The following is a 22,427-nucleotide window of genomic DNA, read 5'->3' on the forward strand; positions in this document are numbered from 1 at the left end:
TCATTGCCCTTCCTTTAAACTTTATGCAGCTATGAAATGAAATGGTTGCATGTCTTCACACCAGAGCCAAAAAAAAAAAAAAAAAGCAAGCTGTTTGGTATTTTCTGAAGTAATGATCTTATGCCTTCATTACAATAAGGAGCAGTGGGTAATAGCATAGGCTCTGGATTGAAACCCTGGTTTTGTTACTCACTCCTTGTTTGACACTGGGTAATCTTTTCTCTCTGGGCGTCTCTGCTGAATGGGAGACTGGAGATATGCATATAAAGCAGTCAGTGTGGTGTTGGACACTTACTGTTTCAACTGGAAAAGTCCCTAAGACACATTTGACCATGTTATGACTAGACAATGAACTTAGCGTCTGTTACAGTGGTAGTAACTTACTTGTGTAAGAAAATGAGCCGACCAATTTACAGAGTTTGCCACAGTTTCAATTCTATGAGTTGCATCTCCAAAATGTTTTAACCTGTTTTGGTCCTCCATATTTCTGGGAATTACTTGTGGAATCTCAGCCTTGGAGTCTGGGGCTTTGTTGAGATTCACACCCACTGTTTTTAGTATGATTACCTTATAATTGGTGGTGTGTTTTTCCTGGTTCTCTCTCTTTTCGTGATGTTAGTGCCACCATCATTGATGATCCATACCTGGATCCAAACTCATTAAAAGTTGCAAAATGGTGATATTGTAACTACCTCAGACTTTTTTATGTATATTCGCTAGAATATTTCTATAAAGAGAAAGTTCCCCCATGTACTATTTTGTTACCCGGTGGTATTTTTGTTCTTTACACATTTCAATTTAGTATAAGAACTGGTATTTCGACTGAATACTTAAACACAACACATTAGAGCTTCAAGGGATTTTCCGTTTAATCTAATTCAACACTTGATTTTATGGGTGAGGAAACAGACCCAAAGAGGTTAAATTAGTTTTCCAATTTCTAAAAGCTCATTAGTAGTTATCAGAGTCAATAGGAAACAAGATAATTTGAGGTGGGTTTATTTGCAAAAAGACTAATTACAAAGGTGTGGAAGAGGTATAAAGGAAGTTTCAAAGGATTGTGCTGAAACTTGGGGCTAAAGTCTTCAGAGTTATCATCATTTCTACGTACCAAAGGACAAGATGAGGGACAGTTACAAAGCCCTGTAGGAAAGTGGATCCTGTAGGATCTGCCCCTTGAGAAAAGCAGTGACTTACTGTTGAGGAACAAAGTTAGCCTGAGGTGACTCATAAAGTCCCAATCCCCTTCCTCCCTCAGATCCCCTACCTGGCCATTGATCAACCCTGATTGATAAAAAGAAAGCAAGGAAGCCCATTGATTTAATTCATACAGATTAGCCTCCCAAAGCAGAGACTAGGGGGGATATGAATGGAGAGGGATCTGGAAGAGAGACTCAGGAACAGATGGCAAAGTCAGGATTCGGTTCATATTCTTCTCCTCTACCATTCTACCATGCATTCAAATATTTGACTACACGCACACGTCTTATATTTGTAGAATCCATGGTCCAGGATCATGTTATCTTCCTGTAGAATAGCTTTTGTTTGTTGAAGGTCTGGAATTACCTTAAGCCAATTTCAACTTTTTTCTGGGTTACTCAGATACCTGGAGACAAGGTGCTATCCATGTAAGGGTCATTTCACTTTTATTTCACTCCTACTTTTTGATTATATCTTCCTCGCTTTTGTCCTTCCAGGTGTTGTCAAAAATGTAGCTCAGCCTTTCAGCTGCGTAATTCAGACTCTCAGAAACTGCCAGGCCCAAAGCAGCTCCAACTGTGAAAACACCCTCCAGATCCCTGGCCTCTCTTCCAAAATCTGGCCAGCTAGTTCCTCATTATCTCATTAGTGCCTCAATGTCTTCATTTTAAATTTCAAATTTTGTCTAGCATTCTTAGGCTTATTCAGGGAGAAGGAAAGACCTAATCTGTCATAATCAGAAGCAGAAATCTCTCCCTTGTATTTCTCTAGTTCTTTATTAGGAAAATTCTTTACTCTATCTGTAGGTGTTCTCAAAGGTGTCCCAAGACCTGTCTCTGAGTGGAAGAGGACTAGACTCTGAGTGAGAATATGATTCTGACCAGTACGCTTCAGTTTTGCTGCCATGCCTTTCTTTTTTTTTTTTTTTTTTTTTTTTTTTTTTTTTTTTTTTTTTTTTTTAAAGATTTTATTTATTTATTTGACAGAGAGAGATCACAAGTAGCAGAGAGGCAGGCAGAGAGAGAGAGAGGGAAGCAGGCTCCCTGCTGAGCAGAGAGCCCGATGTGGGACTCGATCCCAGGACCCTGAGATCATGACCTGAGCCAAAGGCAGCGGCTTAACCCACTGAGCCACCCAGGTGCCCCATGCCTTTCAAAAGTGTAAAGAGGTCATAGTCTTCATGATATTATGCTGCTATCATTCAGTGACTGTGATTTAATTCTTGTCAAAAGCTTCTCGGGAAGCCTGCTGTTTATGATAGGATCTAAGCAATATGTTACCTATTTCCTTGGGTTCCTTCTTTCCTCCATGCAGAATACTAAGTTATGAGCTTATAATACCCTCAATTCCCCGCATTTGTTAAGGTAATATAACCAGAAAGTATTGCATCTGATTTATATTATTTTAGATTCCTCTGAAATGCTTTCATTGAATTAATATTCAATATTATGTTCTTGGTGTCTAAAAATATCAAATATAAACTTGAAAAACATATATAATATTTTACAAATCCACATTCAATTCTATTGTATTGCTTAATGTACTCTATATCAGATTCTATAATAAAGTCTTTATAGAATTCCATGCCAGGACAAGACTTGACTCTTTGTATGAATATATGTACTCTTATGTATTTTCTTTTTATTTTGGCAGCCAAAATACATGGAGCTAAATTTAGCAATAATTAAACTATTAATTCATCCCAGGCACTTGATCCTTCTTTACTGACTTCCTTATTGATTTCTGATAATTTGAATGATATTTACATTACTACATATAAAACATTATGTTGTTTTGTCTGTAGCCTTAAATACTTTTTGGAATTAAGAATATATTGTATTTCCATTTATCTTATCTGAGGATACAGAGAAAGGCAAACTTGTCATCTAAAACAAAAGCAGGAGATCCTTGTCCATTTCAGGCTTAAAATTCACCATTTTACCTTTTCAAGAACAAACATTGCCCCAAGATAGGCAATGATTTTTCCCTGTTGACCACTACCATATTAGATGTCTTTTTGGATTAGAAAAATTGCTCCTTCTTTACAGACAAATTGCAAAGGCACAACTTCTAAGCAGACCAATTAGAAAAAGGCTTTCATTCCTCTAGGACACACTAAACCAGGCTCGGCAAGCTAAGATCAGACTGGGTCTCAGTACCCCACCTGTCCTCTCTGCCTCCACAGAGGCCCCACATCTGAGTTGAGCCATCTGAATTTAGGTGTATTTGAGTGTTGATCAGCTGTAAAAATGGAAATTTCACATGGTTCAATCTAATACATGGCATTTAAGTTTCATTAGCTAAACCAGCCATTCAGGTAGCGAGAAAGCCTTAGCACCAACTAGAATCCATCATATTGTACTGGGGGTTTGGGTGATCTTTAAAGTTACTACATCAATTCAAAGTGAAACAAAGCAAACAAAGTAAAACAAAAATAAAAATTGTGTGTATGAAAAAATGGCTCTGAAAAGATCTGGAAGGGGTCAAAGCTGAAATGATCTAAAAAGGTATAGGTTTTAGAAAATAGTTTTATATATAATCTCATATCTTATTTGTGTAGCAAAATGCAATTTGAGAGTTTAGGCATTTTAGTTTTCCACACCTGGTCCTAATGAATTTCCAGCATGTATTGTTTGGGGCCAGGATGGGGCAGAGGCTTATGTACTGCCACAAGAGTTTGGAGGTTTGACAAGTTGTTGGAAATAATAGTGTATATCTATTAGGAGCCTGTCAATATTTTACTCCAGTATGATAGCTGATTCACTAAATATCTACTTTCCTAATGAGATCAAGTCCTAAAGCAGACAGAGAGCATATAGATCCCAGCTCACATAATTTCCTTACTATAAATTTACTTCTATCATTTTACACACCTTTAGAAAAAGCTAATGTCACTTGCTTTGTTGAGGATATGATTGTGTAGCTGCTAGGTGTTTTTCTCACTATTATTTCCTTCCTTCTTTTAACTCTACTATTCAACTGTTTTATCCTTCCTTTTCTTCCAAACTTGAATTCGCACTAATAATTTGCATCATTCTACTTTATTTACAGAACTCATTAATCTCGGTTCCCATCTCTGAGATGGGAAGTCCAAAGCCGTTACCTTATTTCGTTGCAATTTTCACCGGTTTTCCCAATTAGAGCATGCTGAAGAAGTTCAGTGAGAACTTACACATGTTTTTGCTCCCCAAAGAAGTAGATCTCTTCCTTTTCATCGCTCTTAAGCAATCCAGGTATCCTCCCCCCTCCCCCATAGTGCATTTTGAAAGAATAGAATGTCTCTTAATTTCCTCCTTTCATCTGGTGGATGATGCTTTGCGGAGTGGGGTATAGTCCCCTTATTCTGTGTCCAAAAAGCATATTGAGCGTGGGGAGGGGTACTTTATAAGAACCTAAGTGAGAATGCGAAGTCGTTCAGAAGTTGGAACCAATCAATTACTCATTAGTGTTAACATAGCCGCTGGCATTTTCTAAATGGAAAGTAGCAGAGGCCGACCTGATAAATGATGCCAGCCACTTCCCGAGCGCCGCGGTCGGGAATCGATCGTGGTCCAGTTCGGTCCCCGGCTGCGGCGCGCGGGTGGAAATCCTCCGGCTTTGCGCAACGCGTGCGTCCCGGTTCAGCCCCAGCGCCTCTGCGCTGCTCCGTACCAGACTGCGCGCAGGGCGAGCCCGGCAGGCGACGGAGGGGGGCGCCCTGTCCACGGGGACCGCAGCAAAAGCTCTCGAAGCCCAGAGCGTTCTCAGAAGAGACTTTCTTTTTTCTTTTTCTTTCTTTCTTTCTTTTTTTTTTTCTTTTTTTTTTTTTTTGCCAAGCCGCCGTCGTTTGCGCTCCGGGCTTTGGCTGACTCCGAGTCTTCTTAGGTGGGGCCCGGTGGGTGACGGCAGAGAACCCCGGGCCGGCGCCGCGCTCGGGGCCCAGCCGACGTCCCGGAGCCGCGGCGCCGTCGGTTTCGTCCCGGCTGGAGCTTCCCAGCAGGGCCCTCCTCCGGGGCGGGCCCTGACTCTCGTGGCCGCGACGAGTGGGCGGCCGAAGCCAGTGGCCCACGGAGCGAGCGGCTCCGAGGAGCGGCGAGACTGCAGCGACGAGGCTGGCGCTGGGACTAAGCGGCCGCGGCGCGCTCTGGCGAGAAACGAGGCCAGGGGAGGAGGAGGAGGAAATAGAGCAGATGAAGGGGAGCTGCCGCCGAGGAGGGAGGCGGGTCCTTTCGGCTGCTGCTGTTCCGGGACGCAGCCCGGGGAGCCTGCCCGCCCGAGAGGTGCTGGCCAGGTAGCTCCCCACCCAGCGGGCACCCTCCCCGGCCCCTCCCAGCGCCCGGCACGGAAGACGCCGGGGCCGTGCTCCGGTGGTCAGGGCGCACCGAACCCCGAGCGCGGCGCCCTTGAGCTGCACGGCGGCGCACGTTTGCGAGGCGACTTGTCTGCGGGCCAAGAGAAGGAAGCACTGTCCCTTCCCGCTCAACCTGGCGTCCCCACCCCTTGTACTCTACACCCTGCCTCGGACAAGCGGCGCGGCCACGGAGGCGCAGAGGAGGGGTGAGCCGCCGCCGGGCAGCGGCGTCCCTTCGGGGGAGAGGGCGCCTGACAGGAGGCGGCGGCGCGGCGCAGAGGGCGCGACGCGCGATGGCAGCTGCTTAGCCCGGCGCGCGCGGAGCAGCCCGGAGCTGTGGCTGGCCAGACGGTGCGGCTGGGCGGGGGACGCCGCCGCAGCCCGGCCGGGAGAGATGAGCGCCGAAGCGGGCGAGGGCATCACTTTCTCGGTGCCATCCTTCGCTGAGGGTGGAAGCTGCCGGAGGGGAGGAGCGGCGGTGGCAGCCGAGGACGAGGAGAGCCAGCTACCGCCGCCGGGCAGCTTCTGGAACGTAGAGACTGCCGCCGCCCCTGGCACCGGTTGTCCCGCCGCCACCTCTGGGAGCAGCGCCACCCGGTGCCGGGGCAACTCTAGTAGCGGAGGCGGCCGACGGACCACGGTGGCATACGTTATCAACGAAGCAAGCCAGGGGCAGCTGGTGGTGGCCGAGAGCGAGGCCCTGCAGAGCCTGCGGGAGGCATGTGAGACGGTGGGCGCCACACTGGAGACCCTGCATTTTGGTAAACTGGACTTTGGAGAAACGACCGTGCTGGACCGTTTTTACAATGCAGGTGCGTGTGCAACCCCTTCCCCATCCTACACGGTCAGGGGCCACGTTTTCCCTGGCCGCCGCAGGGGGGGCAGATGTTCTTCTAGGCAGCAAGCGTGCTTCCTTACTTCTTTACTTCTTGCCCCCACCTTAGGGGCAGCGAGCGGCGCTGCGTGACTGCTCCTGGCGCTCGCTGCTCCTGGGAAAGAGTGGGTGCTGGTGCAAGATCCTATGTGTATTTGTGCTAGACCGACTGACTCACCCACACCCACCGGCCCGCGCTGGAGCCATGGGTCCTTGTGGTCCTCATAAAGAACTTTTCAGTTGAGCAGTGAGAGATAGTGCCCCAATCAGCCTTTGTCCATTTGGTGTCTTGGTTTCTCTTCTGTTAGGTTTGGCGCATATTTTCCTTCTATATATACCTGTGACTGTGTTAGATGACGCTCTCATTTTTTTCTCTGTGTAGTTTTGGGAGTACCGGAACCGCGCAGCCGGTCCCTCGCGGAGTAGATCTATACGAATTTGCATGCTATGTCGTGATCTTACTTGAACATGTTTAGTGGCTTGGATGTCCCAGTCTTACCGTTTTGAACTTCCACCTAATTACTTCCGAAAGCAATAACCTTGTCGCTTGCACTAGACTTAGGTGGTATCTTTGTAAGGATTTTGGTGGGAGAACCAGGGTCTAATAAAAAACCAGGGTTTTTTATTACCCTGTATACCATGATGGGCTGGAAAGTACATAATTTAGCATTGTTTAAAATGCTACTGGCTATTTTAATAACTAAGATTAGTTTGGCTATTTAAAGTGATTGCTAGCATAATCCATAAAAAATGTATCTTTTCATCCTATCACAGATTCCAGAAAGTGTCATTGCAGTTCCAGTGACTGATGCAATTAGCTATCTGTTCGCCAATGTCAGGAATAGTAACATGCTATTGAAATTAACATTTGGTATCCTGTACAACCAAATATGAGAATATATACATATTTTTGTAAGTGTGGGTGGAAAATTTGATTTAATGGTGGTTTCAGACAATAAGGTTCTTGCATTTGTGATCACATAAAAGGTTTTATATTCCAGTCTTGCTTTCAGTTCTGATTTTCTTCATTCTCTTCAAAACACCTGAAGTAGGCTTATGTCAGCTTTGGAATTCAGCCAACGCTGAATATTTTTAAGACCAAGAAGAACTTCATGTTAAGGAAGCCAGACTAAATAAACTAGGGCTTTCTGGTGCTGGTATTTTTTACAGTCTCGGTCTTCATAACTGAACATGAATATGATGTAGCCTAGCTTTTTGTGTGGCTTGCTATAAAAATTGCATAAACGTAACTTTTCTAAAAATTATAGTGCTCTTATTTTTGGATTATGATTTGGAAGAAGCTTCAAAGGACTGAAAGATATGTAAGGAAAACACCCAAGCAAATACTGAGCTTATTTTTATTGCTCTGATAGGTTCCATATCTTTTATAGGGCTCTGTAAAAAACATCTTAAACTCTAAGCTAATTTGAAAGAAAGTTTCCTAACAAGGCTCACTTACTGTTTATTCTCCAAATAACTATCTCTGGGAAAGGGAGAGAGGAAGATGACAAGGCAACTGACATTTGAACGGTATCTTTAACCCCCAAAACAAGCTCGTGGAGGAAGTGCTTAACTATTCTTAGATGAGAAAACCAAGGGCTCCATAACTGACCTGGACTTATAGGTAGTAACTAGTACAGGGTTTGTCTTCAGTTGGCTGACCCTAAAAGGTCATCTTTGCCCTTGCCGCCTGCATTCAGCTGGGTTGATTTACTCTGGGTTGAGGGAAGCTCTCTATCTTGGAGTCATGTGATGGAGAGCTGGCAGGGACCTCGGGAGCCATGGAGGTGCAGTGTGGAAGAGTGGGGAGGACACTCTGGGAAGACCTGCGTTTCTCAGCCAGCTCTGTCCTATCTGCTGCCTCATTCAACCCAGGGAAGGCCCCAGTTTAACGCCTGCTTGTTCGTGTGATATGAACTTGGAGCCTTGTCATTCAACATGAAGGTGTGACTGAGTGAAGAGGGTATCAGTTTTGTCCAAATCCTCTGTTTTTCCCCACCAAGGGCTGCTGAGTTTGATGGTAGTAGAACTTTTTTTTTCTGATTTCTGAGAGAGCGCTTGCTCCTCCTCCACCAGGCATGGATTTTTCTGGGAAGGGCCAGATGGTAAATATTTTAGACTTTGCAGGAGATCCCTCTCACAGCTCATCAGCTCTGTGGTTGTTGCGACAGCAGCCACAACAGTCCCTAAACAAGTGACTGTGGCTGTATTCCAGTAAAACTTTATTAATGGACACTGAATTTGCATTTCAGATTCTTTTGAATATTTTTCTACCATTTAAAAATGTACAAGACTATGCTTAGTCTGCAAGCGATACAAAACTGGCCCTGTGAGATTTTTGGCCCCTGGGCCATGCTATCTTTTGTTCTACATTCACTCCCTCCACGGGAAAGTTGAAATCACTATGATATACTGGGAAGAACATTGTCCCGCAAGTTAGATCTGCTTCTCCATCCTGGCTCTGCTCTGAACCACGTCATTGTGAGCAAAATCCTTCATCTCCTCCAAAGGCCTATAAACTTGACCAGGGGCCAAAGTGGAGGGGGAAATGGAGCTAAATTTCTAAGGCTCCCTCATTTAATTCTGTGTGTTTACAAAGGCAGGGCAGCATGGTATCCTGGGACAGAGCATCAGAACAAGAGTGTCATGGTCTGCATTCTGGTTTTTGGTTCTTGTCTAATTTGGAGCAAGTCATTTTAAAAAATCTCAGAAAAGAGGGAAAGCTTGGAATAATTGGTCTGTGAAATTTTCTCCAGCTCTCAAATTCTGTACTTTAAAATTACATGCATACAAAATGAATTATTTCCATCCCCAGAGGTGAATGAAGTGCTTTTTTATTTCGTGTTCTTGGCCCCTCAGGGAGTTCAGGGTTAGTGGGTAGGGCACATGCAAAACCTGGTTGTGGTGCGGCCTCTGTGAAGGTCTGCACAGAACGCCTGCATTCCCAGGAAACAGATTCTAGAATCAGACTGGGGTTCAGAGGTGACAGGTGAACTGGGGTGGACAGGTGAGCAAGGACTTCTTGAAATAGCTCAGTTAATGGAGTGGACAAGGACTTGAAGCTTGGTTCCATTTTTACCAGCTTCCCCTATCTGTGTTTCCTGGAGCCTTTCTAAAGAACAGATTGCAGTTCAAGGTTTTCCCTATTTGATTATTGTTTAACTGTAATCTAGTTTGTTCTTTGACTACACTTGTCATTCTCTCTTTCATTTCTGTTCTGAGGGGAAACTAATGTTCTATCAAAGCTTTTGTGAAAATTCATCATGTTTACGTGTGTAAGACTATCACTCAGAGATGGCAAATGGCAAGCTAACAATGTGCCTTCCCAGCCCCCTGCATGGTAGGCAGTAAATTTCTATAAAAGCAAAGAGATATCAGTGATAACAGATGTTAATGAGACAGAGCTGCTCTATTCAGGCAGACAGATCCAACTGTAGCATCTTAAAAAAAACACAGATCTTTTTTAATGAACATCAGTTCTGTGATGTCTAGCTAGAGTAGACTTTATTGCCCCCCTCCCATTTTGCTTAAAAGGAAACTGAACCATAAAGTGATTATATTCATTCATTCAAGTGAAATGACTCAAGGAAGTAGCCTTGGGTCCATGTGGTCCTTTTCTTTTCTTTTCTTCAGAAGCAGTGTTATAGATGATGGTGCAAATCTGAGACTAGCCTGTGAGAAGCTTTGTTAACTCTGGGTACTTGAAGTATGGAGCCCACTCACCACTTTTAAACATTCAGGAAAGTTGTGTTCCCAAGACCGAAAACTGGGGCTTTGAACACAGCTCTCCCTATGTTTGAATCTGTAACTTCTGCTTTCATCTAGTTTCTGGTAATATTGGGCCAGATGTTACCTCAGCATCACTTTGGGGGGATGAGGATGACAGGAGATGATGTGGTAAGGTAAGGGACACAGGAAGGATGGGAAAGGCTACATGGGGAGGAGGGAGGCTGGGCAGGGGAGAAGAAGGATGCTTGGTGATGCTCAGTGCTTGGTGCATGGTGATGCTCAGTGCTCAGTACTTGATGATGTTCAGTGCTCAGTATTTGGTGACTGGACCTGGAGGAAGCGGTGCCAGCTGGGGATCCATTCATGCTTTCACCTCTTTCAGCCTTCTTCCCCTCTTGACTTTCTATTTATGGCCCTCCGCTTCCTGTTGATGTAAGAGCCAGGGACATCGCTCTGCTCAAGGCCACTCTTCATCCTCAGTGGGCACGGGATTAGATGGGCTGTCTGCTCCCCCCCGCCCCCCACCCAGCCATTACATGCACCAGCGTCTTTCTCCTCACCAGGCTCCCTGCAGATTGCAGCCTGGTCTTCAGCCCTTCCCCCTGTAGCAACAGTGGGTAATAGGAAGGAAACACACGCTGGTTGAAACGGTAAGAATTTAGCTTTTATCCTCTCATCTCTATTATCTTCCTGCTTGATTTGGGCTTGGGATGAAAGTCACCCATGTAGGCCTTGTCACTGGAGAGTTTTCTGAACTTTCTGATGGCATCTAAACTTTCTTTGGTTCCACTGGCTCCCAGCATAGCTCCTTGGGACTTTCAATCTTATTTGATAAAAAGCAAAACAAACACAACCTTTGTCTCCTGTCTATCTCAGACTGACAAGTTCTTGAAAGTCTTCCAGCCCATTTCTTCATTTTTCTATTTTTAAATCCAGGGAGGCTTTTGTGTGTGTGTGTATATATATATATATATATATATATATATATATATATATATGTGTGTGTGTGTGTGTGTGTGTGTGTGTGTGTATGTATGTATAGTTTCATATACTTTGAGGGAGAGGGTGAAGTCTGTATTTCTTTAATATTGGTTCCTATGAACAAGTTAAAAAACAATTGGAAGACTGACATGTGTTTGTCAACCTTTCATTTTTCCAAGTAAGCCTGCTGAAGAGAAGAGAGAGAGAACTCAACAACCCGCCATCTACTGCCATGAACTCTTAAAAAGAAAAGCCATGTCGGGTGCCTAGGTAGCTTAGTCAATTGAGTGTCTGCCTTCAGCTTGGGTCATGATCTCAGGGTCCTGGGGTCAAGCCCCACATTGGACTCCCTGCTCGCGGGGATCCTGCTTCTCCCTTTCCTCCCCGCTTATGTTCTCTCTTGCTATCTCCCTCTGTCTCTCTCAAATAAATAAAGAAAAGAAAAGAAAAGAAAAGCCATTTTTATGTTCAGTTAGGGAAGGCATAACCTTAAAGAGTCGCTCTTCACATGCAGTAAATGTACAGGAAGACTTGGTATTACTCTTTTATCCCCCATTTTGCTAAAGGATGAGTGAAACCTTATGTCACCAATCAACAGAGCAATGGAGCAGTGTGTTGGGAACCTCTGATGTAAACCATCTTGTAGTCCCATCATATCTTTCATCGCTGCTTCTTTGCACAAGTAACAGAGCTTAGCAAAATTATCCAAAGAGTAAACAGAGACAAACTTACACAGAAAACTCTGGTAAGGATGGTATTTTTAAAAATCCCAGTGGTGTCCCACACATGGTTGTTCTCCCGGCTTTTAACTGTTTGCTGGCACACCGTTGGGGCAATTGCCGCCTACCCCCTGTGAACACAGAGCACCGGGCTTGGCTTCCTCTTGGGTTTTTTGTTTTTGTTGTTGTTGTTGTTGTTGTTTTGGATAACTGGCCAATCGAAGCAAAATTATAATGTTCCAAAAAGAGCTTTATTAGAAAATTGGAAAAAAGTAAAACTAAAAAGAGAATTCCAAAGCATACAAATGCATTTGTTCTTAGAGCACCCACTTCTTACCCCAAATCTTCAACCGCAGATTGTCATGACTGCCCCTGCTTTCCAGATTCTTGGGATCCTGATTTCTTTCCTCAACTGGGTCACCTCTGGTCAGCTTGAGACATCCATCAGTTGGTAGTTCGAGTCCACCTCGAAGGTGAAACCTCCTGGTGAAGCCTAATTATAAGTGAACAGTTGTGGCCTTGGCTCACCCATGGCCTTGGTTGGTGCCAGCCTTCTGGGAGTTTTCTGCTACAGCTCAGTTCCCCTCTGGTGGCTACAGGGACTGTCCCCTGCTTCCTGTTTCAGAGGCCTTGTTAGAGGCCTGTTCGGTTCCTCTTTCTGATTGCAGGATAAAATTGGTTCACAGCTTCTTTGTGGAGCAATGGGGGATCGACAAGTGCAAAACCCAGTGAATACGCAGATCTCCACCAATAGGCACCAACTGTTTCTGCCTTCCAAGTTGTTGGCCCGAGTGGTCTCTTCAAACACCACCCTACTCTGTGTGGGGCAAGATGAAAGTTGAGAATGTGGTAAATGAGCGGTGTGGGCAGTGTTGTAGGAACCCACCACTCTGTGGATTGCAGGGAGAAACCCAGAACCCACAGCCTTGAGAAGGTCTTAAAAACAGCCTCACCCTCCCATAGTTTGAATATAGGTAAATGGGGACACTGACTATAGTTAAGAAAGATACCATTATTTTCAGGGAGCCAAATTAAATTAGCCAACTTTATCGTGGCATATAAAACAAAAAAGGAAAGCAAAACAAAATTACAAAAATTTTTAAAAATCCACTGGTGATTCTAATACATTGGTTTCCTTAGCTGGTTTAATATATTAGCTTTTCTCTCTGACTGGAGATACTGGTTAAAGAAACTGATCCAAAGCTGTACCAGATCATTGGAGAAGGAGGAAGGGTACAAGAGAAGGCTGATTTTTAAGATCTTACCTAATCCCAAAATTTAAAAAAGTGAGTACTTGTATCTTGATTTATTTTGTAGTGGTTTCCCGCCCCCCCAAAAGAAAACAAAAACTCAGAGACTCATAAACCAGGCTAGATCTTGGTAATTTTCTTAGGGGAGATAGAAAGGAGGCGAGAACATTTAAATGTTAACAGCATCTCCTACTGAAAATCCCAGCTGAGCAGATCTGTGTAACTTAAATGCCACAGGTTGCACAAGGAACAGTAAACATTCCATTACAAGCAAACATTTTCTATTACAGTAGGTAATCAACAATGAGGAAAACAGTTGCCTTTGGTAAATGATTCATACAGGAAGGAAGTTATATTCCTTTGTATAGCAAGTCTCTTAAAATGGTTGTGACCAATTATATCAGTATTCTCCACCACTTTTAGTGGCTTCTAAGAACTCTTAAGAAATATGGGGAAGGACTACCCTAGGGAATGTCCGTGAACTTCAAGCCATGTGTTCATTGACTCTAAGTCATGTCAAACCAAGTATTTGCCTAAGCCAAAGAATTCATTCTCCTTTAAAAAATCTTGGTTACCCCTATTTCTTATGAAAAAAAATCATCCCAGGAGAAGGAGTCAATGGAGACTATTGCGTGTCAAGTACCTCTTCATGTCACATTTAATTTTTCTAATATGTTGATTGTGACAAGTATCAGCTTGTAGCCCAGGCAGCCAGCACAAGCAGTGTGATTCCTAACACACAGGGCCCATGCGTTCATAACTCCAGCTAGGTATTTTCCACTTCATAGTTTGGTTATGTTGGGGTGCAGGTGATTTTATTTGACTAGATCAGAATGATAATATAAATATATGTTGTCCTGTGCAATGTCATCCTCTTTGGATCATCTTATCAGCTCTATAGAATAAATTAATGTGGCCAAGTAAGTACCTGGATTTTGCAGTTGAGGAAATGCCTCCTTGGAGAAGGTGTATGATTTGGCTAGAATAAATCACATGGTGGAGTAGGAGTCAAAGTCGGGTCTTCTGACTTCCAAATCGGGGTGGTTTTTCCACAGTGCCATACCTTTCTCTTGCAATGAAGGGCATTTCCAAGCACATTTGCTCTTGGAAAGGATCTGTGCTAACATCTTGGCCCATGGTAGTAGGATTATTATGAGGAAGAGGCATGGGAGTAAGACGTGACTCCTGGACTCCTCTTGCTCACAAATTTCAGTGACTTCTTATTAATAATCTGGTAAAATAACCCATCAGGAGGCTGGGGCGATCCACTGGGCTTCCTCCAGGTAAATGTTAGGCTATTTTCTGGACATGGTTCATCAGAGGGACTTGCCAAGTGTAAACCAAAACAAGCCTTTCTCTAGAGGGAACCCAAGAGCTGGGTTTACAACGTATCCTGGGGACTGTTTCTTTCCTTGGGTCCCTGAGAAATTCACCTTCCTGTGCCTGAGTCACTTTCCTCTAATGTTAGAGTAGATATGCTCAGTAATTCAATTCCATGAGCATTTATCATTTGCCTTTAATGTGCCTCTTACTCTGACGGATGCGCTGAAGAATCATGGAACAGAAGCAGGTGTGCATCTGCAGGGGAATGGAAGCTTATTACATGTGTTTGTTTTCATGGGAAAAAATGATGCTGAGGAAGAAGTCAGGAGGAGCTACCTGTACTCCCATTCTTCCTGCCCAGCTAGTTCTTTCTAAAAATCCTCTGTACCTTGTTATCTAGCTTTTCATTTGTATCCTTTACAATAAATGTGTAATAGTAAGTAAAAAAAAAATGACTTCTAAAAATGAAGCAATGAAACAGTTCAGTCATGAAGAAAGTGTATAGTTTATGACACTCATTCATTCACTACCTAGATATAGTAGCCGTTGAACATTTTGACATTTGTTTCACTTCTCCGTTCCTTTTAGAGAAATTAATTGGTCTGGACAAAACTAAAAGTCCCTTTCTGCCACCTCAGTTTCCCTTCCTGGGAAAAATGCTTCCTTTACCAAAAGTGCTAAATTATAATTTTCCAAAAATCCAAAATCATGGCTTTCTGCAAATATATGTCCAATATTTAATTAACTCATTATTTAATAAGAAAACCAGTAAGATACTAGAATCAGTTAAAGGAAAATTTGAAGAGCAGATATTATCCACACATACAGTCAGGAATGCAGAATGCAGAAATGAATTTGCTGATAGAAACTGACTAATGTTCCTTAAGGCAAATCTGTGAGTGTAAATGTTGGAGTGATCTTCATTATGGAACGGAAATCAGTTGTATCTCTACCGAACAATAATCACTTGTGTTGCTGGAGACAAGAATTATTTGCATTACTGTCAGTTCTTCACAACTTAGTGTTTATCCCAATAGCTTTGTAAAATGGACTCATGCCTTGCAGGACAAATCAGGGGCACATCCTTTAAAAAATTCAGGTAGTTCCCAGAGGAATGCACTGCCCAAAGCCAGCCCTCCACTGAAAGGATACCCAGTATTCCCTTTTACCCATTTCCAAGTCTTCGACAACTTCTCTTCACAGAAGGCTGGTCGTTCTCAGCAGGCTGTATGCCCATGATTTCCTCAGGTACTCTGACCCAACCTGATTTAGAGGGGCCCACTGTTCTCCTTTCTGAGCTGCTCTGTCCTCTAAAGTAGTGCGTGCCCTGAGAAGGTCCCAGAATCCCCCCGCTTAAGCCAGGGCTCCTGATCATAGTTGTTTCAAGTCAGGAAACACATAAAAATTGGAAATTATGGTATCAGTCACCTAAGTTTGGGATGTGATAAGCAGTCCAAACCCTGTGGCCAGAACCGTCGGAAGTATACCCGCGTGATGCCTGCAGTGTCTGCAAATCTGGTTTCCTTCTTCTATTAGGAAATCATCATCATTACTCATGGGAACTTCAGTAATCCAGGCTGCTCCAAATAGGTTTAGTTTTTGGAGGACAGAAAGTCCTTGTAATATTTTAGAGGGCTGGCAAATGGCTGTAAAATTCCACATGCCAATATCTTACTCTGGCCTGTAATTTAAGGTGTCATACCCAAATGGGCCTCATGCCTTACCATGCCCTGAGTGCTGTGCCAGTCGCTACATTCCTGATCATTTCCAATCTCTATACCAGCCTAATGAGGCAAATAGCATACGGGGATCAGTTTTATATATGGAGAAGTTGAGACCCTGCAAGGATTATCAACTTTCCCCATGTCACATGCCACTGAGGGGCAGAGCCAAGTTTTGAAGCCAAGACTGATTCCAGAGTCTGTTCATTTATAACTGTGCTCTCCTGTCCCTCTGAAACAAACTATTTGAAAACATTTAAATTATTATTAATCCCATAATTACAGTCTTCTCATCAGTAATCATTTGTCGACTACTTAAAATCTGCAAGATTTCTTTCTAAGGTCTACACAAAATTAGGTTGAAAGAGTACAATCTCTGCCTTTCATGATCTTACAGCCTACCCACTGAGTTCAACAATGTAATAAATAATTATTGGGAGGCTACCAGATGCACAGCGGTGCTCTAAGTAGTAAATAAGTGAAAAATCCAAGGGGACCTTTTTGAGGACTTTGTAATGTGGGTGATTTCATTGAACACTACACAGGAGAACAATGTTTATTACTACTATAATATGTGTGGGAATGCATTGAAAATAAAAATCTTACACAGTTGTAAACTGTGAATTAGACTCCCTACTTTATTTTTATATGAAATTAGTATCATACTGAAAATTATTTAAGTAAATTCCCAGATTTTATTAAACAACTTTAAGATCTTTTGTAACTATTGATAAAATATCATTAATTTGAATTGCAAGGGAATGTTGGAATTCTTTAAGTAGAAGAATTTTTTTACACTGACTTTTATGGAAGCAAGTAGACTTATCGCCTGAGACTCAGAGCCTTTTTTCTTACATGCTGTTTTTCTAGTCGTAGAATTTGATCTGTATTTTAATTCTCCTTGTAATTGTCTCTTCATTTTGTAAAAAAATGTAGGCTGTTCTACATAATTGAAATACACCAAAAACATAATTCTAATATACATACGAATGACTAAGTTTGAAATCTGGGCTACCTTTGGAGGTTCTAAACAATATTTTTGAATTAATACTTTACATAGCATCTCTAATTATTTGCGAGTCACATTTATACAGTTGATACATGTTAGTTCTACCAAGACAAGAGTTCCTAGATTTTTAAGAATTGGGTCTTAGGAATCTAGCTTTCATTGATCGAGTGAAAATTTAGCTATTCAGGACTGGACAGTAGGATTTTAGTTCTTCAAAAGGAACTTCTGGACAGTTTCCCAGATACACTGGCCCAGTGCTTACTGTTTATATACAAACAGGGTTAAGAAAAGTTTGTAGACAATCAGTAGAGGTAGGAAGTCTAGCTTTAACACTTTATGTGTATGTATGCATTTATTATTAGTTGGAAAGCGTGGTTGGGGTACAAGTTGCTTGGCTTGACCTAGTGAAATTAGAGAACAATGTGGTAGCTTACACATGAGTTATGACAAGAATAGTTGGCTTGGCCTTCCTTGCCAAGCAACTTAGTGCTGCCAGTATTTTATGTGCTTAAATATACTTGGCAGTTGTTAAATCTGAAATAAAATTGGAAAGGAAATGCTAGCTTAGACTTTTAACAAAACCTTAGACTCTTCTCCTTTATAAAATCAGTAGTGTAGAAAATTCATTTAATTATTGAATATGACACATGAGTGGGTTACCCGAGGACTGATACTGCTGTGTTTGTTAGAATTTCAACCAGGAAATCTGCATTGTTTCTAAAGTCTGAAATTAAGGGTTGTCAGCATTGCAAAATATTTGCATTCATTTACGCTTTTAACTTAACATTTATTTCCAGGTATATTTTGTTAGTGTTTACTAGTCCACTTAACATGTATTCAAATGAGTGGCACGGTGCTAAGTGTTAATTTTGATTAGTTTGTGTCACACTAAAACTGACAAAAACTCATACTTACCATAAACATAGTATATTGACAATGTTCACTTTTTAGGATTCTGTTTAAGAAATGAGTTAGATGCAAAGATACGTTAGTTAAGAAGACAAATTGCAGGAGCATTTAAAAGCTGCTAACATGTAAATATTCATCAGGGTTTATTAAGGACAGGGCTAGGGAATGGGTTTATGGGAAGTTTTAAAGTTCAGACAGGATCCTTCTGTTCTTGACTCTTTTGTTGAAGGCAACATTAAGGGAAGAAAAATGCAGACAACTCCCAACAAGAATTTGTAGGTGACTGAGCTTAAGTAACCTTCATGGGTTTTATGACTACATTTATAATGATCATTACCTCTGGCTCATTTGTGCCATTTATGAAATCTTTGAGAAGGTAAAACCTTGTATCCTAAGAGTGACACTCTTCTACTTCAGCCAAATCTCTTACACACTTAGAACTAAGATTAAGATATTGCTCTATGTACCTGGTTTGCCCCCAGCATTGACCCATGTTTTCACTGTTTGGTGAGATGTAAGCAAGTAATGGGAAAGCACAGCCTCATACTTTCCAAAGCTGCATGGAACTCAGGACTCTGCATTTAGTCAGATATTAGTAAAGAAGCAGGTTTCATCTCGTTGAATGTATAGTGAAAATTCTTTTTGATGGATAATCTTTTGATTATCCAGTCTCATAGCTCATGTACATGACATATTTCCATGCATTTTTATTCTGGAGAAGGCCAAGAAGGGCCAGATGCCATCCTCAAGTGGTTCCAGAAGCAAGAGAATGGTTGCCTCTGTGTTGTGACACTGGGAATTTTGAAGCAAAATTGTGCTGTGATATTTATGTGTTGTCATGCCTTGATTTTTCCCAAGACAACTGCTATGTAATAGATGTGGGCTTTCCCCTAAAAAATATCATTAGGTATATTGGAATAACTTTGCAGAGGCAGATATATGAGGCAACCATGATTTTTCTATCTTCAAATTTCACTTTTTTGTTGTTGTTGTTTGTTCTCCTTAGTTGATTTCTCAGGGGAATAAGAACATGTTACCTAAACAGACGGCTGTGCCAGAGGATAAGCCACACTTAATTTGAGAAGATTTTCTGAGCGCATTAAAGGAGAAAAAGGCTATGATTGGAGAATCCAAGGCCCTAATCTGCTTTCAGTTTTCAGTTACCTGATCTAAATGCTGGAAGCTCAATTTAAAATCTGGACTGGCTTAGAAGCTTCTGATGACTTTATGGCCAGTCTATGAGAATTGCCTTTTCAAGACTTTAGCTTTTAGCAATAGAAGGAAGCATTGCTCAACTTTAAGGCCAAAATGTGTACCTGATTCCCAGTTACCAGGGAAATTCCTTCATCCAGTATATTGCTTGGTTATTGATGAGTTTAAGCTTAACATTCTTATTCATTTAAGCTAAGAACAATCATGGAACTATTATCCTCCTATTTGTTATTCTCCCTTTAAGATCTGCATAATTTTTTATTGCATATGTGTCAATAGCACCTATTCTCTCCTAAAATGATCTCTTAAAAGCTATTAAATAAACCTTGATTTGCTTTAAGATGCAGTATTCAATGCATACTTGGTTCTTTGGGGGATATTAGAAAAAGGGTATTACTCCATAAATCTTGCATCATATGTGAAATGACTAAGAAGGAACAACTGAAAAAGTCCAGTCCAGTGTTGTAGGATAATAAGAAATCCTTCATTTGAAAGGTCTGATGTAGTAGAAGCAGTCCCAGGGTATTTAGGGGATTGTTAAAATGTAATTCCACATCTCTTTTCCTTGTCTGTCTTGTTTATCCTGTATCTCTAGTACCTAATAGCGTACTTGGCACGTAATAGGCACTTAATACATATTGATGGGTTGAACTAAGGAATATTGCACTTTCCCCTTCCGGTGTTTACTAATTGGTTTTGCTGTCTGTCTTTCCTACTTAAGTGTGAGTTAAGCTCCTAAATGGTAGAGATCACCTTGTATGGCTCTTGACATCCCCCAGGTCTTGTGTGTCTGTGCTTGACCTGTAGATGTGTTCTTGATCACAGTTAATGCTGCCGTAGAATAGAGTTCAATGAAATCAACCTTTCCCTTGGGGAGCTCACAGTCTAGTGCAGGAGACCCGCCTATAACCATAGAGTAGGTTGTGCTGATTGTGATACTGGAGGTTTATATGATGTGCTTGGAGAACACAAATGACAGGATTCTTCTCGGGGAGGAAGGGAGGGTGGAGGAGGTTGGCTAAAGCTTTGGACAAGAGGTGACATTTGAATCAGGTCTGAAGGGTAACAGTGAAACCACTTATTATGTGCCAGGCATTTTAAATTACAGGACTAAGTGAGTCTTCCCTTAAGAAAGAGGTAGAATAAAAAAGAGAGCCTATTATGGAAAACAACAACAAAAAAAACCCCACCAGCATTAAAGATGGACGGAAGCATCGACTAGTGAAAAAGAGAAATGGTCAGGAGGTTGGGCAACAGATTGGGCAGAGTTCTGAGAGAGCAAGAGTGAAAAGGAGAGTGAGCTCCCTGAAGGTGCCTAAAGAAGGCCTTCAGGTCAGTAAAGCAAACTGTTTCAGAGAAATAACTGAGGTGGTTAGAAGGCCCCTGATAACTTTTGGCAGAGTAGTTTCAAGAAAGCAGGTGCTAGCAGCCGTCAGGATAGCGTCTTGAATAAACAGCAAGAGGCACATAATGAAGAATACTATTTGAAGAAATGCATTGGTCAGAGAAGTGGAAAGAGAAGGTAGTCCTGCTCCCCGAAGTCACCTGGCCTGGTCCTGCTGTACTTATCTGTGCCTCAGAGATAGGCTGCCACGAGGAATCCTTTGTGTTCTCAGGTATTATCGCTTCTGTGGGAACGTGGAATACAAATTCCAAACCCCTTTGTTCCAGAAGGAACTTTCGGAGCATTGCCTTTTTGTAAAGGTCCTTGTTTTCTTCCTAGTCGGAATTAGCTTTTCCTTATTCTGTGACTTAGACCACTTTGAAATCACAGTGATAGCACTTGCATGAGGGGTTCTTTACTGGTTGAACTCAGTTTACAGAAGTGTAGGACTTGTTCAGGAAGTGCAGGTGTTCCCTAAGCCAATGGCTAGGTCAGGCTAGGGACGTGTCTCATTCGTCTGTCTCCAGGGGCCGGATTTCTTGGGCTTTTGAAACTAAAGAATAAGAACTGGGACCAACAATGCTTTCATAGTTTTGTCAGCCACTTGAAACACTTCATTGCTTATAACGCTGGCCATTTAGAAGTATAAATGATTCCTTTTTTAAAGGAGACGTTTTTGCTGAGTGCCATCTCACTTTGTAAACTTCCATTGAAAACACTTGTAAAAAACAAACAAACAAATAAAAAAACCTCTTGGTTCCTTTTTAGGCTTTCCTCACCTTGGGTTCCAAACCTCTCCTAAGAGGAGGACTGCTCTGAGTAGGTCACTAGAACAAACCTTGTGTTCTGAAGTTACTCTCACTACTGTATGTGTGCTTCCATTTGTACTCATTGTCTGTCCAAAGAAGCTCCCTCCTCCTCAAAAAATCAGATTATCTGAGTAGTTACAGTTGTTTTACTGGCTTCACTTGGAATCACCTCCCTTGGGCCTTATCTTTTATTTGTCCTGCACACAGAAGAGAACACGGTACTGGCTGATATTCCTGATGACACCCCCTCCCCCTTTCAGAGGGAGTCTGAAGTGCCACACTTACCAAAATGGGAGAGGGAAGGGACATATTGGCCTAGAAGACTTTTGTATATTCAAGGATGACTTTGAGGACCGAGGTCTCCCCACCCCCTTTTTTATAATAGGAGACCATTACTTAGCCAAACCTTCGATAACATATCTTGAAAATCAGTTCTTGGAGTGAAACTTGAATTTTCTAAAAGTGCATTTCCAGAGAAAACCTATTTTTAAATATTGAGTTGTTGAGATAGTACAGACTCTTTTTTGATCATAGTAATAATAAGGGTAAATATATTAATAAAAAGATAGGGTAGATGGGTTAATTGTATGGTTTTCTAGCAACCAGCCAGCCAGGTTTTTTTCCTTTGTTCATGTGGAATGAACAGAAATACCCTCTTCTGGTGTCAGATGTCTCCTGAGTTTGTGTTTTTAGCCCAGGCCCTACTCCCTACTCCCTGCAAAGCTGTAGGCTTAGCCGTCTGATTACACACCTGCCATTACACAGGTACCTCCAACTCGTTTCCCTAGAGAAACTAGTCTCCTCTCCTTAAACATCTCATCACATGGCTCTCAGTTTTCAAAACCCAAAACCTGCTCTAGATTCCTTTCAAATGATCAGGAATTGTGTATATATTAGGCATTAGTATTGTGTGGTGACAGATGGTAACAACATTTGTGGGGAGCATAGCATAACTTGGAGAAAAGTCGATTCACCAT

General features: G+C 42.2%; 1 protein-coding gene across 1 annotated transcript in view; it reads left to right on the forward strand.

Annotated features, from left to right (window-relative positions):
* The first annotated feature begins 5,016 nt into the window (after positions 1-5,016).
* MAP3K5 (mitogen-activated protein kinase kinase kinase 5) overlaps positions 5,017-22,427 on the forward strand; it is a 198,033-nt gene continuing 180,622 nt past the window's right edge. Inside the window, exon 1 of the mRNA XM_080806936.1 lies at positions 5,017-6,342. Coding sequence (XP_080663062.1) covers positions 5,925-6,342 — 418 coding nt within the window. The 5' untranslated portion in view covers positions 5,017-5,924. The remainder of the gene's footprint in view (positions 6,343-22,427) is intronic.

The sequence above is a fragment of the Martes martes genome, assembly GCF_963455335.1.
Source record: "Martes martes genome assembly, chromosome: 6".
NCBI lineage: Eukaryota > Metazoa > Chordata > Mammalia > Carnivora > Mustelidae > Martes > Martes martes.